General features: G+C 34.3%; 1 protein-coding gene across 3 annotated transcripts; it reads right to left on the bottom strand.

Moving 5' to 3' along the window:
• Window positions 1–5,694: 5,694 nt before the first annotated feature.
• LOC138322828 (interferon-induced protein 44-like) lies at window positions 5,695–17,855 on the bottom strand. 3 transcript variants are annotated; one of them, XM_069266954.1, is made up of 7 exons: window positions 17,604–17,855; window positions 16,109–16,653; window positions 15,514–15,566; window positions 14,085–14,282; window positions 11,060–11,206; window positions 8,055–8,226; window positions 5,695–6,352 (listed from the first exon to the last, which is right to left on the bottom strand). In XM_069266954.1, the coding sequence occupies exons 2-7, from the start codon at window positions 16,638–16,640 to the stop codon at window positions 6,042–6,044; spliced, it is 1,413 nt and encodes a 470-aa protein (XP_069123055.1). In that variant the 5' UTR covers window positions 16,641–16,653; window positions 17,604–17,855; the 3' UTR covers window positions 5,695–6,041. The 3 variants fall into 3 exon arrangements, with proteins under 3 accessions (XP_069123055.1, XP_069123056.1, XP_069123057.1); XM_069266956.1 differs by having other exon boundaries at window positions 6,241–6,372; XM_069266955.1 differs by lacking the exon at window positions 11,060–11,206.
• Between the last annotated feature and the right edge of the window lie 840 nt (window positions 17,856–18,695).

Genomic DNA, 18,695 nt, shown 5'->3' with positions numbered 1-18,695 from the left:
GGTGACTTCCCGTTCTGCTGTCGTGTGTTTGTTGCAGTATTGTTTTTCGCATTTCCCTTGGTACCACTATTTGCCATGACGTCTTATCTTGATGGTATCCCTCCATTCTCTTACAATGACACAATCCTTGATCCGACACCGATCCAATTGCGTCCAGAGTGATTTGATTTCGCTTCCAACAGAAGAAATCCCACTGTTTTCTGTTCTTTTCCCTTGTTTTAGCCATTCAAGAAGCTGCTGAATACTATCATCTTTTTTGTGCATCCATTATAGAAGTTTGATGATGTATTTCCTCAGTGTTTGAAACTCAAACATGGCTCCAGTCTTCTTTGTGCTTATAGCATTGATATAGTTGTCGCACGGCGCACGACTCATCCCATCAGCATTCCCGTGTTGTTTTCCCTGACAGTATTGAATTTCAAAATCATACGTTGCCAATGTTTCAATCCAGCGAGCAGTTTGACCCTCTGGTTCCCTCTTTTGCATGAGCCAACGCAAAGCGCTGTGATGAGTTCGTACTAGGACACGTTTCCCTGTGAGATAGTGCCTGAACTATTTGATGAAGTGCACCACTGCTTCCGATTTTGACAGTACCTTGCCTTGTTACCATAAACTATAGCGCGTTCTTTTCGACCCTTAACCTGTGACAAAACAACACCAATGCCTACGTTACACGCATATGTGTCTAAAAATGAATGGCAAGTCGAAATTCGGATGTGCCAATATCGGAGCCGATATTAATTTTGCCTTTAGCTGATCAAATGCCGTCTGGCAACTTTCCGTCCATAGAAATGACTGCTCCCTTGTCATCAACTTTTGGAGTGGCTGTGCAACCTGAGAAAAATCTCCTTGGCAAATAGTGTGCATTTTCGGGGTTTAGTTTAAAACAGCTACCGCTAAACGACCGAATACGCCGTCCAAGCTGTTGAGACAATCACCAAACGTACGGCCATGCACTATTATATCATCTAAATATATGAGACACATCTCCCATTGCAGGCCTGCCAGAACTGTTTCCATTGAACGCTCGAACGTTGCCGGCGCATTAAACAAACCGAACGGTAGCACTGTAAATTAGAAGAGGCCTTTTCTTGTCGCAAACGATTTTTTGGGTTTGTCTGCTGGATCCATGATAATCTGCCAGTAACCAGATGAGAGATGAAGTATAGAAAACCATTTGTACCACCTAACTTGTCTAAAGAGTCATCGAGTCTGGGTAGCGTGTATGCATCCTTAACCGTGGCGTTGTTTAAATGTCGGTAGTCTTCGCAAAATCGCAGACTCCCATCCTTCTTGCGTAAAAGAACGATTCCAGACGCCCATGGATAGGATGATGGCTCAATGATCCCTCTCTCTAACATTTCCTCGACCTGTTTGTCTGCTTCCTCTAGGGAATGGTGGGGGAGTCGCCGCGGTGGCTGTTTAATCGGTCGTTTGTTCCCTGTATCAATCTGATGTTTCACAATGCTTGTCTGACCAAGATCCTGATCGTTTTTCGAAAACTAATCCCCATATTTTGCCAGTAGACGTTTCACAGCTTTAACTTCAGCCGTGCTCAATTTGCTAGCAGTTTGATTTGTACAGTAAATGCTTAGGAACTTCATTTGATTTAGAAGTCACGATTGCCTTTTCTACCACCCCAACTACAGGTTCAAATCTTCCGACTGTCGTGTCTTTGTATTACACATGAGGCTCATCTAATGCATTCAGTAATCGGACAGGTATCGTCCCTGTCGCATAAGCTAAAGTTCGCCCAATGATAGTGTTTCTGGCTTTTCCATCGCCTTGAGGTTCTATCAAACCAAACGCCTCCTCTAGAGTAGCGGTAACAGCTTAAACGCACTTGATACAAATACAGGTAAACGTTACATAATAGATACATTAAATATACTACAATGGGAACACCAGAAGATGCTCGGTGATCAGATTATACCATTCATAAAAGTTATGTATGTGACCCAGCAAATGTGACAGTAGGATGTAATCTACGAACAGTGCTAAACATCAATCTCAAGCCGTCAAATCGTTAAAAAATCCAAAGGACCTCTTTCACGAACAATGGAAATTTGCCCACGAACCAATTTTATTGAAATTATATGTTATATGTAGCAACATAAATGCAAACCCTTGAAATACGTTTAAGAAATTCAAAAGGTCCCAGGGGCCTGTGCTATGGCCAAATTAATGTTGCCCAGTAGAGGTGTATGACAGGGTTCCCTTTTTTATCCAAAATAGTATCAAAATAATGTTTTATGTCATAAAACTGTATTATTTTCTGAAGAGTATAAATAATTACATAATATGATCACAAATATGTAGGCAAAATGTGACAAATAAAATTTTGGCTACATTTTAAAGACAGAAAATATCGAAATTTTGGGTGTTATTTTCGTCCATGTCAATTATTAACAATGGTGATTCACCCACTTCCAGTTTGAGTGCACCAAAAATATTTTCTAAAAAGTTGGCTCATTACCTGAAGTTAATATTGTGAAAATTTCAGAAAAATTGTGGACCGGTAAATTTGTCGTTTAAAGGTATAGTGAGGCAAGGTCTATTTTTAGCAGTATTACACCGTGGTCGCACCACGGCCCTTTTCAATCATAAAATTCAGAAAAACAAAGAAACTAGTTTCTTAATCTTATGTAATACTAATTAGTCACATTAAATGCAAAGTAATATATGATTTATAACCTATATATTGTAGAATAATCAAAATATTGAATCACTATAACAAAGTATTTCGGAATTTTTAGGGCATTATTGTTCACTTTTCAAGCTAGATGATGATTGCAACTGCATTCTCAGAAATATTCTTTTTATTTACAGCTGAAAGGCATATAAAGTAAAATAATAACAAAATCTAGAAATAAAATGGGTGGGAGTAGATTATTATGTAAGAGAAAGTTTTTACCAATTTTCACATATCCAATATATTAGTACATATAAGTATAATGTTGTTGTTTTTCAAAATATTGTGCTTTCAAAGTGCTGGCAATGGCATCAAATCACACCATTACAAGTTGTTTTTTTTAAACATAGACAAATTGATATATGATTTTTTTGGTTCAAAATTGTATTAATTTTACTATTTTAAGTATCGATCTCTTAGCAGTTTAATATTTAGATTGTTCAGAACATTTTGTGATCAATCAATTGAAGTTTGATTTTGAGTTTTGAATTTTCTTCAGTATTTTCATGAATTCCATAAAGGTTAACTAAGATTTTTTTTTTCAGTTAAAAAAATAACAGCATCTTTTATGGTTAATGAAGCATGCAAAAGTTTTTGAGGTCCACAGTTTTCTTTTTCATAATTAGCTTTGTGTATCGTAAACACATCACACTATCAATCAAAATGGCATAAGGTTTATCATTTCAGGTAATAAATTTTGATTTTATAAGAAATTTGGTTATTACAACATGAATTAAACATGTCATGATCAGGGGGATCCAAATAAATTAATTTATACGCGACACAAAGCTAAGTAACATACAGTATATGTAATAAACTGCATTTAAATGATTTCCAGTTTGAGCAGACACTCTCATTTCCTGTTTGACTGTTTCTCCATTATCTCTGTATGATTAATACCATATCTGCCAACTAACATTTTTAGAGATGTTTTTGTCCATAAGGATTACTTCAGAATTACTTATAAAACTCATATAATTCTAAACTCAAAATCAGTTTATATAGTATGGAATAAAACGGTTTCATCGCCACACACTCTTTACCACGGGGATATACACCATGTACATGTACTGTGATCGAAGCCTTTCTTTTGTCTCTAATACTCAGTAAAGCTGTTTAATTTTCTAATTATATAATTATACTAATATGGAATTCAAATATGATTATTGACAATAATGATAAATCAAGTTTTGATGAACTTACAGATAACGTCTATTTTCATGATTAAAACTGCTACATTGAGTTAGTTATTTTGCAAGATTAAAGAAGTATTTGCCATTCATGTATCTAAATCTGAAATGATACATAAATGGGTTACCCGACCAAATTAAACTTAAAATCTAAAACAATATAATATGTAAAAGTGATGAGATTTACATTTGTTAGCATGAATCAACATAAATGTTAATCAGAAGTGTTAGCCCTGCAAATAATTGAACTACTGTAGGTTTGTAACATGACCCGTGTAACCTGGTAACTCTTCCCTCTCAAACAACACAGCTACAGAATCCCATTTTAATCACTCTCTTCACTGTAAATATGCTCTATAATTACAAAATAAATCATTAGAACAGGACATATTAGTGAAGCTACTTCAAATGCAAAACAGCTTATTGTGGTCATAAAACACCCAAATGTTTTGTAATTTTGGTTATGTAAAACTTAATTTTTCTACAAAGTTCTACTAAATAAATAAATTTGAAATCATATCAAGCGTTACAGATGAGTATTGGATTATACATTAATGTTGACACCGTTAGATTCGTGATTAATGATCCAAAATAAGCATATCCATAGCATTATGTAACGTTACTAAAAATATAACTTGCTATATTATAACCTTTAAACGACAAATTTACCGGTCCACAATTTTTCTGAAATTTTCACAATATTAACTTCAAGTAATGAGCCAACTTTTTAGAAAATATTTTTGGTGCACTCAAACTGGAAGTGGGTGAATCACCATTGTTAATAATTGACTTGGCCGAAAATAACACCCAAAATTTCGATATTTTCTGTCTTTAAAATGTAGCCAAAATTTTATTTGTCACATTTTGCCTACATATTTGTGATCATAATATGTAATTATTTATACTCTTCAGAAAATAATACAGTTTTATGACATAAAACATTATTTTGATACCATTTTGGATAAAAAAGGGAACCCTGTCATACACCTCTACTGGGCAACATTAATTTGGCCATAGCACAGGCCCCTGGGACCTTTTGAATTTTTTAAACGTATTTCAAGGGTTTGCATTTATGTTGCTACATAAAACATTTAATTTCAATAAAATTGGTTCGTGGGCAAATTTCCATTGTTCGTGAAAGAGGTCCTTTGTAGCAAAATTATTAACGTTTTAAATGCTAAAATAGACCATGTGCTGAACTAGGTCACTGTGACCTACTTTCTCTTCAGTTTTCTTAACTTAACTTCACAAACCCATGATTTGCATGGAAAAACTGGAAAAAATATATTTATATTCTAATATTTAATTAACAATTGTAATATGAATTGTCACCCTTTGGCCTCTGAATTTGCCATTAGCCCAGAAAAAAATCGGATGTTCTGAATAGCATACAATATGCAGCTGACCCTAAGGTATCTTCATGCAAAATATTTTGTTTATCACTGAGTGGCTGAAAACGGTCCAAAGTGAAACCCCCTACTTTCCTGTGTAGTCTATGTTAACAGTGACGATTCATTTCGTTGTTTTGGCGTCTAGTGCAGTAATAATAACAACTAACGTGCCGTACATGTAAACGGAAGATGGCGAGAAACCTACATTGTTATACGACTTGTGTTATGAAGATTGACATTTTATGTATTTGAATGACCTTGTTCAGAAGTTGATGATAAGTGTAGTATTAAAGTTAAGACTACAAAATCATCAAACTCGTTTTACATTTCCACTTTGAAACTCAAAAGCCGTTTCGGAAAGGTTGTGGGCCTTTAAGTAAAATACAAAAATCAAACAATTGATAAAAGCTCAACCGTTTAATGATAAATGGTTCAAACTAAAATAGGAAAATTGCAATTTCCTTTTAACACGAGTATTGCACATATATTTTACAACAAACGAGATTTTTCTGACACAAAAGAAAAAAAAACTATCTTGCTTCAGACTAAACTTATCAATCCTCTTGTATCTATGTTGAAATCCTAAACGCTGACTGACAGATTTTCTCACATAGTATACATCTATTATACGTCTATTCACCTGTAAACAATGAACCGATATTCAATGAGCAAGTAGAAATTGAAATTCATTTTAAGTATAAAAAGCACCATTACACAAACAATGTAAGTACATGGATACATTGTTGTATGTAGTAAGTCACTTAAGTTTTATTCACTAATGTGAACTCTTTGTATCTGTTGATCCTCTATCTCATCAAGTCTGTTGTACAGAAAGTCATCGACAAAATGAAGGAGCCGTCTGAGACTAAGAAGTGCCAGGATGTTGGTGTTCTGGTCAAGTTCTACCTCAAACTCATAGTTCTTGACAGGCAGTACATGTGACCGGGGTAAACCCATCACCATGGCAACTTTGTCCACACACTCCTTCATCGCTGGACTAAAGTAAACTTTGCTGACGTCATCAGAGATTTCTTCCCATATTTTATCGATTTTGGTCAACAGCACAACCTGGGGTATTCCTACCAAGATAACCAAATGTCTGTAACCGTAAATTCATGCAAAGTAATTGCAAGTTTCTAAAATTGATAATGGATTATTTTGAATAGATATTACATGTTATGGAGATAAAACACCAAAAGTCTGTGTTAATCTAAATAAACACTTCTTTTCCGTTTATGGTGAGAGTACACTTAGATTGCAGTGTTACATCTCGATAACATAAAAAGAATATATTCCAATCAATCTTTCTTATTAAATTTACCAAAGATGATCTCTTCAAAATTCAGAATTCATTTTGTTTCTATGAAATCATTATGCCATTATCACACCCAATCAGAAGTGACATTAATAACGGCGTCGCCATGCATTTTTTCTTTTATAGACTGATGAAATAATTAATAGTTTTTTAAACTAATGAAAATGCTTGTTATAAGCAAATTGAATTATATAAAATTATTGGCACTGAAAATACCAAGCAATACACCCCACCTGGTCACAATATACTAACAATAGCCAAACCAGTCGCCCCACTCCCTTTATGCTGGGCGCAAAGCAGGAGCAGAAACTACCACTTTTATAGACTTTCGTGTGTCTCGGACAGGGGACAGAACCCAGAGGCTACCTCACAGGAGCAAATGCACAACACCAAAGTGAGTTAATCATAACGATCGCTAATTTCAAAGTGAACTAATCTCAAAGTGAGCTAATCATCAGGTGAACAAAGCACAAAATAAACTAATCATACAGTGGTCTAATCATCAGGTGAACAAATCACAAAATAAACTAATCATACAATGGCCTAATTATCAGGTGATCTAATAACAGTGTGAGCTAATCAGAGATTGGTCTAATTGTGAGATGAGCTAATGGCAAAGTGAGCTAATCATACCGTGGTCTATCAAGCAAATTCGTGGAATTTATATCCACCAATGAAAAAGATACCTTCAGTACTTTCTAAGAAATAGCGGTAAAATTCTTCAACTATCAAAAAGATGGTGGTCTGGCGGCCGTGTTGTTGACCGATCGGTCCCAAAATGCAATATGCACAACTAAGGCCCGGGGAAACCTTTATTTTGAATTTGAAACAGATCCCTTCTGTACTTTCTGAAAAATTGCAGTAATAATCTTTAACTATCAAAATTCCATATAGTGGCTTCTCGGCCATCTGGTAAATCTATTGGTCCCAAAATGCAATATACCCAACTTGGGCCCTAGAGAAACTTACATTTGAAAATGGAGAAAGATCCCATAATTACTTTTTATGACATAGTGGTAGTAATCTCTAACTATCAAAATCCATCTGATTATCAAGTGAGCTAATCGCAAAGTGAGCTAATTATGATTTGATCTAATTATTGGGTGAGCTATTCACAAAGTGAGTAAATCATAGAGTGATCTAATTGTGAGGTGAGTTGAATACATTTATACACAGTAAGATAATCATAAAGTGATCTCAATGTCAGGTGAGCCATTCATATGACATAATATGCGTTTGAATTTGAAGGCAATAAATGTAACTTATGTATTATAGTCAATTATGATGAAAAACCACCATATGTTCAAATAAAAACTTTTGATGGATTCTAAGATTCAATATTATTTCATTGGTAGATATATTTGTGGTTGGCTTAGAAAAAACTAAATTTTGCCTTCATGTTCATTGAACCAGAAAAACAATGATAACGACTCTTTCTACATAAAAAAATTCATGTTATTCATTACCTCTTTGATTCATCCTTATCTGCATGGCTTTAATCCTCTCTAAGACTTTCTCTGGGGAAACATCCACAGTACTGCCATCCACAACGAATGCCACACAGTGGATCTTATCAGACAGTGTAGGCTTTTTCACAAATCCCAGAGCATCAGGTGACAGCGGAACAGCAGGGTTAAACTGGTTAACATCAATAAACAGCAGGGTTAACTGGTTAAACATTAATAAACAAAGGGTTAAACTGGTTAACATCAATAAACAGCAGGGTTAACTGGTTAACATCAATAAACAGCAGGGTTAACTAGTTAACATCAATAAACAGCAGAGTTAAACTGGTTAACATCAATAAACAGCAGGGTTAAACTGTTTTTTTTTTTGTTTATTTTTTTGTTTTTTTTTTTTTTTTAAACTGGTTAACATCAATAAACAGCAGGGTTAAACTGGTTAAACATTAATAAACACAGGGTTAAACTGGTTAACATCAATAAACAGCAGGGTTAACTGGTTAACATCAATAAACAGCAGAGTTAAACTGGTTAACATCAATAAACAGCAGGGTTAAACTGGTTAACATCAATAAACAGCAGGGTTAAACTGGTTAACATCAATAAACAGCAGGGTTAACTGGTTAAACATCAATTAACACAGGGTTAAACTGGTTAAACATTAATAAACGCAGGGTTAAACTGGTTAAACATTAATAAACAGCAGAGTTAAACTGATTAAACATCAATAAACAGACAAAGTTAAACTGATTACACATCAATTAATAACAGGGTTAAACTGGTTAAACATCAATAAACGCGGGGTTAAACTGGTTAAACATTTATAAACAACAGAGTTAAACTGGTTAAACATCAATAACAAACAGGGTTAAACTGGTTAAACATCAATAAACGCGGGGTTAAACTGGTTAAACATTTATAAACAACAGAGTTAAACTGGTTAAACATCAATAACAAACAGGGTTAAACTGGTTTAACATTTATAAACAGCAGTGTTAAACTGGTTAAACATCAATAAACAGCAAAATTAAACATAAATAAACAACAGAGTTAAACTGATTAAACATCAATAAATGACAGGGTTAAAATGGTTAAACATTTATAAACAGTATAGTTAAAATGGTTAAACATCAATACACAACATGGTTAAACTGATTTAATAACAATAAACAGCAGGGTTAAACTGGTTAAACATCAATAAAAAGCAGAGTTAAAATGGTCAAACATCAATAAACAGCAGAGTTAAACTGATTAAATAGCAACAAGGACATTGTCATTCAGATCCCCCGCCAATGGAAATATCAAAGCTGAAGTAAGTTTGATTGTGGAGACTTATGTGTATGAAAAAAAAACAGGAAAAAGGAAGTTGAGCTAAAGAAAGATGGAGTATAATTCAAGTAGAGCGGGGCTGCAATTGTTGAATCAGGTATACAGCCTTGACATTTATATTAGACTATATACACACAGATGGGTGGAGTTTTGCACAGTAACATTTACCATTTACCATGATATGATGGTAACGGAAAAAATGCAAAAAATGAAAACCTGAAAATAGCAAAAGGTACTACTAAACCATAAAAAGAATGTGTCTATGAATTTTCGTGGAAATATCTCTGCTGGTTTTAGAGTTATGCTCCGGAAATGAACCTGCTACAAAAATATGATATTTTCAGCAATGTTTCTATAGTTACAGAAAAAAGCACAAAAAGTGAAAACCTAAAAATAGCAAAAGGCACTACTAGACCATAAGAACAATGTGTCTATGAAGTTTCATGGAAATATCTCTGCTGGTTTTAGAGTTGTGCTCCGTAAACGATTCTTACACAAAAATCTGCCATTTTCAGTAATGTTTCCATGGTTACAGAAAAAAGTACAAAAAGTGAAAACCTTAAAATAGCAAAAGGCACTACTAGACCATAAGACTTATGTGCCTATGGAGTTCCGTGCATATATCTCAACCGGTTTTCCAGTTATGCTGCGGAAACGAACCTGGTACAAAAATATGATATTTTCAGCAATGTTTCCATGGTTACGGAAAAATGCAAAAAATGAAAACCTAAAAATAGCAAAAGGCACTACTAGACCATAAGAACAATGTGTCTATGAAGTTTCGTGGAAATATCTCTGCTGATTTTAGAGTTGTGCTCCGGAAACGATTCTTACACAAAAATCTGCCATTTTCAGCAATGTTTCCATGGTTACAGAAAAAAAGTACAAAAAGTGAAAACCTTAAAATAGCAAAAGGCACTACTAGACCATAAGACTTATGTGCCTATGGAGTTCCGTGCATATACCAAAACCAATGTTTGTATGAAGTTTTGTGGAAATATCTCTACCGGTTTTAGAGTTATGCTCCGGAAACCATTCGTAAACCAAACGGACGGACGGAACCCATTTGTATATCCCCCGCCAACTTCGTTGGGCGGGGGATAATAATCAGCAGGGTTAAACATCGATAAACAAAATGGTTAAGCTGGTAAATATCAATACACAGCAGGGTTAAACATCGATAAACAACATGGTTAAGCTGGTTAAATATCAATACACAGCAGGGTTAAACTGGTTGAACATCAATAAACAGCGGGGATAAACTGGGGCTTGTTTTAATTGATTGAATTCTTATTTCCAAAGCCCCTTCCCAGCCACCCCAAAAGAGCTTACAAAATTAGACTGATATGGGGGAGGGAGGAGGTGTAATGTTGACAAAAATTACAGAATGGAAAGGATTAGCTTGTTGCAAAATATTAATGAAGTCAAGCAAATACTTTTTTTTTTATTTTTTTTTTTTATTTTGTTATCACATGAACCCTAGACTATTTAAACATTTTTGCTATCAAACAAAACATACATGAAATGTACACTCATTAAATATACTTGTAATACCATCACCCCCTTGGTCTTTTCTTTTTAATAATTCACATTTCACTGAATAAAATATCACCTCTTTCTACCCAAATCGACCTAATATTCTGTAACATATATATTCCAGTTATTTATAGCAAATCTACTTTGTATCTGTCTGGTACATGGCCGTCCAGTAAGTAGCAAATCTCGTGATCATCAAGCCCCTGATCTTCTTCTACACCACGGGTGTCACAGAGTCGAAAGTTCAGGGGTTTGCCAGCATAACCCTCTCGCACTTGGTATAGCCGATACTACAAACATATAATAAATCTATAACAAGAGCTGTTGGAGAACAGCAAAGCTCGCCTATTCAGAAGAAGCTGATGTTCAAGTATTTACTATTTAAACATGGAAATATGACAAATTAACAGACTCAAAAACCCCCTAAAGGGCCCCAAATTGGTGTATTATCACGTTCAGCATCCATACACATTAGGAAAATAAAATCATAAACATTTATGATGACTTACGTTTAAACAATTGACAAAATAGAAACTTGCTCAAAAACTTTAACTTGGAAATATGACAAATTAACAGACTCAAAAAACCCCTAAAGGCCCCCCAAATTGGTTGTATTATCACGTTCAGCATCCATACACATTAGGAAAATAAAATCATAAACATTTATGATGACTTAAGCTTAAACAATTGACGAAAAAGAAACTTGCTCAAAAACTTTAAACGTGAAATGGGATGCCAACGCTGACGCCGACGCCGACGCTGATGCCAACGCCGACGCTGACGCCGGGGTGAAAACATTAGCTCCCCCTATTCTTCGAATAGGCAAGCTAAAAAGAAAGTACCATTAACCAAAATTAATAAAGGAACCATTTGAATGATGGTAATGAATATGTAATAAAACTTTATTTTCTATCATACTATAATCACAATATACCAGTGTAAAAATGCAAAAATGCTTTAGTTTTATTTTTTACAAGACATGTACTTGGCCTAATTAAGTTATATGCGACGTAATTGTTAAATTCATTAATGAAGAAGATTGAGCTTCTAATATGTTATTCACTACCAAAAAACATGAGCATTGTGAGAATTACAATATTTACAAGAGATTCCAGAGGGATCTTGGCGCCAACCAAAGAATGACCTATGTCGGACAAATGAAAAATTTTCTCTGTTTTTTAAACTTGAAACTTCTTTTCTTTGCTTTTCAAACTTAAAACTATCAAAATCCAAGATGGCGGGCTATCGACGATCTTGTTGACTGAACGGTCCCAAAATGCAATTGGCAAAGCTAAGGCCCTAGAAAAACCAACAGATAAAATTTGAGAAAAATCCTTCCAGTGCTTTCTGAGAAATAGCGGTAACAAACTTTGAACTACCATCTCGCTATATTCTTAACAGATCGGTCCTAAAATGCAATATGCCCAACTAGGGCCTTAGGGAAACGTACATGTAAAATTCAATTATATGTTCAAGTTGTGGTCTACAGTATTTTATTTCACATTTAACAGTGATATCAGTAAGTATAAAGTGACTTATTCCAAAATTTATTCATCTTAACATATATAGTTTAAAAAAAACCAAGAACTATTACGGTACATAAACTCGGTGTTCTAACTTAGGTTTATAAGCCAATCATAAATGTTTGTCCGTGCCTTTGAATGATTTTCACAGCTTCATTTATCAAAACTTATGGTTTGCAATAGGTTACTGAAGTAACAAAAGCAAGTCATAATGTCAATATTGATTTTCTTACCTTTCATTCACATATAGTTGTCTTGCTCACCATGAGATTTTTCAGGGGATTTGTTTCATAAATACTGATAGGCTATAACGCTACTTTCACCAGCTCTCAGAAGAATTGAAGCAAAAATAAATGTTCTTTCATTTCTTAATAAACTACATATTGTAGAATGAAATTCTATATGTGTATATATATACATGTACACCAAAAATAAAATTTATTTTCTCTACAGCACTGAAAATACCAGTCAAGGGTGCATAACTCTTAGTAAATATGCAAAACAACTAAATTTTCTGGAAGGTTATTTTTAATACAAGAGGAAGATAGCTTGTATCACTCACCTGGTTTATTAAGTAATTATTTCCAAAATATATTTTTGGCCTCTTCCCTCAAGACATTGGGGGGTCAGCCCTATGATGTGTATTATTCTGAATCCCCACCATGTGAGGATTCTTATCAATTCAATATAACTATGACTGAAATTCAATGCTTAGTTTTAGAGAAGAAGTTGCCTATATATGGAGATATTCAAATTGACACCTTTGACCCCACCCCTCAAGGCCCCGGGGGCAAACCCCAACATTCATATACCTAATATTGAACTCTCATTTTGAATCCCATTACGGATGCTACCAATACAATATGAGTGCTTTCCATTGCTTAGTTTCAGAGAAGTACTCATTTATATGGAACACTTGGGTTCAGCCCAACCATTTGTACGATTTTGAGTCCGCATCCCATAAGGATACTAACAGTCAATTTGTTTAAAAATTCGCACAAATATTGCACAAGCTCACCTTGGTCCGTTGGACCAAGTAAGCCTAAAAACAGACACAAAAAACAGGAAGAAGAAAATTTGTTGTTATCATTAGAAATCTTATTGAGAAGTTGTTTCCTTATGCAAATAAACAGATTTCTCTACAATGTGAGTTAAAGTCCCACTACCTTTCCAGGGCAAAATATAGAGGTTTCTTTAAAACATTAATAACATCAGAAAAATATACCGATGGCATATAATGAGGTTACAACACCAAACATATGCAAGATTTCCTGTGAAATATATGATAACAGTGGAGAGTCATTTCACTGTTTTGCCATTGGCACTCTGATAATCAACTTACGCGCAGTATTTAGGACGACGTCGGGAAACATAAGATGACCCGCGCTATGAAAACTATCATTTCATTTATCTTAATCAAATTATCCAGAAGGTGATGATACCTGTGTCATTAACGGTATATTAATAATGTTTGCAACTCTACAAAATCTACCTTGTTTTACATACCCAATTTAAAAATTAAAGGCCATTTCAGAAAGGTAGTGGGCCTTTAACTTTAGAATGTTAGTACTGCACAAAGATGCACTTTTTTGTCAAAGAGACATTGATAACATCAAGATACAATAAATTGGTACAAACAACTTACAGCAGTAGTTAAGCTATGTTCTGCACTCCCTGCATTAGCCTGGGCACTAATATGTCCCCTGAAGATGGAGTTGATGGTGTTGAAGTAGCTTGACTTGCCCGCCCCGACCTGTCCCACCAGTAAGATCCTAGCCTGCTGGAGATCTAGGCCTGGTAATGGTTTGTAGGAGGCCACCTTGTCTTTTAGATCCTCCTCCAGCTGAAAAAAACCCCATGAAACTGTCCATTACATATAATGAAGGGTAAACGAAAAGATTTTAAGTAATTATTGATTTTCACATATTATACTACAAATATTGCAATGAGGAATAGCTTCCATCATTATAAATGACTTAAGTTTGTTAGTTTCTGGTAAACTTAACTGTAGGCTTTATCTCCTTGATTAAGTCATTGTTTTGTCAGTGTTATCCAAGGCTGCATTACAAATAGGGCAGCTCTCATCCCTGATATCCAGGGATATTGAGCGACGTATGTGACAGTAACCTCTTTATTGAGGGGCCACCTCCGCACACTTGTTTGTTCCTATAGTGGGCTTAAAGGCCCACTTCCTTTCGGGAGCAAAACATAAAGGTTTCTTAAAGAATTGCTCCACCGCCGACAGAGCAAAAATGGCATTCATCATCAGAACAATAATTGGTGTTCAATCTTTTATATATATATCTAATTAACACAAAAAATAATTTAAGACAATTTATGTTGCCTTTGGTGCAAGCGCAATCAGTACTTCATTTCATATAGGATATAGTGCCAAAATTTTTTTCTGGGATGCAATTAATTATTTTTTATATTTTCAACTTGAAGTAAAATTAGAAGCTCAAACTTTTCAATGGTGGTAATGGTGTAAAGTAAGTAACTTTTGTAACTGAAGAAAAATATGAAATCATCTGCTCCTGTTTTTGATAGCGAAAAAATACCAATTGTCAGCGGTGGAGCATCTTTAAAAATATATAATAGAGTAAGAAAATATATACCGATGGCCTAAGATAAGGTTACAACACCAAACATCTGCAAGATTTTCTGCGTAATTTATGACAACAGTGGAGAGCAATTTCGCTGTTTTGCCGTCTGATGTAGTGATAATCAACTACCGCGCAGTATTTAGGACGACGGCGGGAAACATAAGACGACCCGCGTTATGAAAATTAACATTTTATTTATCTTAATCAAATTTTTCAGAAGGTAATGATATGTGTAGTATAAACGGTAAGTTAATAACTTTCGCGACTTTAGAAAATTATCGATCTCGTTTTATATTCCCATTTTAAAAATTAAAAGCCTTTTCGGAAAGGTAGTGGGCCTTTAAATCATAGATTGTCTAGGCAACTTATTAAACTCTATTTTGTAAATATAAACGTTAAAAATTTCAACAGTACAATGCCTTTCAAAATATTCAATAAAATAAAAATTATTTTACAAAGAAAATCCATAACCTGTTGACTCCACTCAATATCACGAACCCATGGCTTCTGAAATAGCTCCTGCTCTGAAAAAAACCCAAGAAAGGATTTATAAATTTTTAGGATAGATTTTATAAAAAAAATAAGGGTAATGCTCATGGTCAATCTATATAGTGATAATTTGCCTTTAGATTTTTACTACAATGGTGCATTTTAACAGGAGTTTAACTCAATGTCATTCATAATCATTATAACTAAACTGCTCACTTTATATTTATCTTAAGATTGATGTCAAGTATGGATCGTAATTTGGTAAAATGCATTTAATTTTGAAAAAAATGTCAAAACAGTATGTATGTTTCAAGGATAATGCTTTTTTAAATGTCATAGTTCTGATATTATTTAAAGAGGCCCAAAATCTATTCTAACTACTTAACTGGTATATATCATTTTCAAAACTGAAATGCACGCATATTTTTTAACAAACTGCACATCAACCCCAATGCACACACAAAGATACAGCTATGACATCTGATGAAGATTTACCATGATTCTAAACATGTCAATACATTAATAATTATAGTTCTATTTCATTTTGTTGAACTAGCTGACTTACACATCACGTTACCTTCTACACGGTACACCTCCAGGTCCACAACCTGTAGATGGCCGTTCATTACAGAAAAGTAGTTCTCTCCCTTTAAGTCATAAGTATGTCCCAATTTGCTGGCGTTGCCATTTAACGGGAAACTAGTTCCTGATTTATTTACTGAGTCGGTAAAACAACAAAGATCACTCCCATCAGCTCCAAAACTAGGTCCATAACCGGAAGCTCCAAAGATGGCATTAGTTCCATTATTTTTGACGGGAAATATGTTTGGCTGTTCACATCCATTATAGTCCAGCTTAAAAAGAAATGCTTTTGCATCATAGGTTACTTTTGACGAGTTCCAGTTGACAGCAGTGTACCCACCATATACCGAGTTGTCCGTGTTATATAAAACTGTAACAGTTGGTCCTTTGTTGTCACAGAGAGTATGAAAGGTTTTCGAGCTACATCCATCACGGCTGATCTTGTACAGTAATGTAAACTTCAGCATTTTTAGGGAACCAATCCATTTGTATATTTGATTCTTTTGACTTTGTGTAAGAGTCGACATCGCCTTTATATACCTGGAAAAGTATTGTTGTGTCCAATATATTATATGCTGCGTAGAATTATTCTATTTAATGTAAATGTTATACTTTTTCACAATATGCACATGTATTACATGCATAGATACATACATATTTAACATGTAGAAAAAAATTCCAATTAATTTTTTCCTTTTCATTTTCATTTTTATACAGTGTACATGTAGGCCCTAGCCGTTTTTTCATCAGATGTTACTTTGCTGACTGTCAACACGACGTAATGTTTCAAAGTGTCTCGTCGTGCTATACCTCTAATATTGTTTGAGTACGTACTACGCTTACATGCACATATATATACATGTACAATATAAGTTAACCCCCACAGCCTTTCCGAAACAAATTAAAACCACTAACTTGCATATCATATGCAAACTAGAGTATTATGCACTAGGCCTAATAGAAAAAAATGCTTTAAAAATATTTCCCCAAAATATTTGCATAAATCGCGCTATAATATTTAACATAACACAAATGCAAAAATTATGTTTACAGATATATGCATGTCGGAAAGTATTGAAAATAGATGCAATATTTTGAGAAAAGTTCCTAAGTACATGTAACAAATGCACATATTTTAGGAAATTGCATTTTATATTGGCATATATAAATGCGTTTTTTTTTTTTTTTTTTTTGTAAAGTATAGCGATTTAGGCTGTTTTAGTAACAAATGTATTCTCTAATAGGGCTATAATAGGCTAAATCACGTGTGAATGAGGAGACCATCATATATACATGTAGGTCTAAAGCTTTAAATCATAAAATGTGTGCAAGTAATGCAGGCTGAAATCATTTATGATACTGGTACTATACGAGCTACAGACGTAAGTCTCGACAGCATATGGACATGTACAATAACTAGGATCTTTATGAGTAAATTAATCATTCAAGGCATGGCGGTAGTTAACAGAACAGGGCAGGTAGTTACTTACTCGTCTGTAAATAGCCTAAAGGTCCATAGACTGAAGTGTACATGTAGCACGTGTGTCACCGTGTAGTGAAAATGAAAGTTGAGTATTTATAATTACCGACCGAGAAGGATAAGGAGCGACAAGGAAGTTGCAACATTGACGGACAGCAGCTAGCTATATGATAAGTGTGACAATGGAAATTATATAGTACATTCGTATCAATTCGTTTATTCCTATCATTGACAAGTTAATAAGTAAATTTAAAACGGTTTATGTCAAACTTATTAAGCTCTTACTAGTTCGAAATAAGTTGTTACTCATTTTTAACATTTAGACTACAATATTTTTTATAGCCCAAATCTCGATCTTTTCAAAATCGTTTTAATTTCATGACAATGTGTTATTAAAAATGAAAAGATTTGAGATTACTGACAATTATAATATATATATAGTCTTGATTTAAACAACACCAACAAGGTCAGTAATATACATATGTATTCCTAAGAAAATCAAACTACATGTAAATTCAGCCGTTGTTTAAAAAATAAAAACATAAAATTATAATTTCATCATCACCTCTCTGTGTTATACACAGATAAAAGCTTTCGGAATGAAACTTATTATCTTAAAACATTCAAACATGTGTGTTTTTATATCGGCCACTGTTTTGATGGATGCTTGTTTACGGAACTGTAAGAAAAAATCTTCTAACGAAGCTATTACATATATATCAAAAAATAAAAAGGTTATCAAACACTTAGAACACCAGGGCATTTATATTTATGGCCTGAGATCAAGTTACAACATACACACACACACTCTGTACACACACACATACACTCACTCAAACATACACAAAGCTAATTTTTCGAATAAATTAATATATGTTAGAAAAGCGATGCAGGTCCATTTTGCTGTTGGTTAGCCGAATGTCTTAGTCAACTTTTGCGCAGTTATTAGTGTGATAAGTGTAGTATTCAGGGGCGTAGGAAGCGGGGGGGGGGGGGGGGGGGGGGGCAAACATGTCTTTTTGCCCCCCCCCCCCCCATTTTCGCCGACTGAAACGTTATAAAAATGCATATTTCAAAGAAAAAAAAGGGCTCCCCTGCACAC

This window comes from Argopecten irradians, chromosome 5 (assembly GCF_041381155.1).
Source record: "Argopecten irradians isolate NY chromosome 5, Ai_NY, whole genome shotgun sequence".
NCBI lineage: Eukaryota > Metazoa > Mollusca > Bivalvia > Pectinida > Pectinidae > Argopecten > Argopecten irradians.
This window is presented reverse-complemented; position numbering and strand designations above follow the sequence as displayed.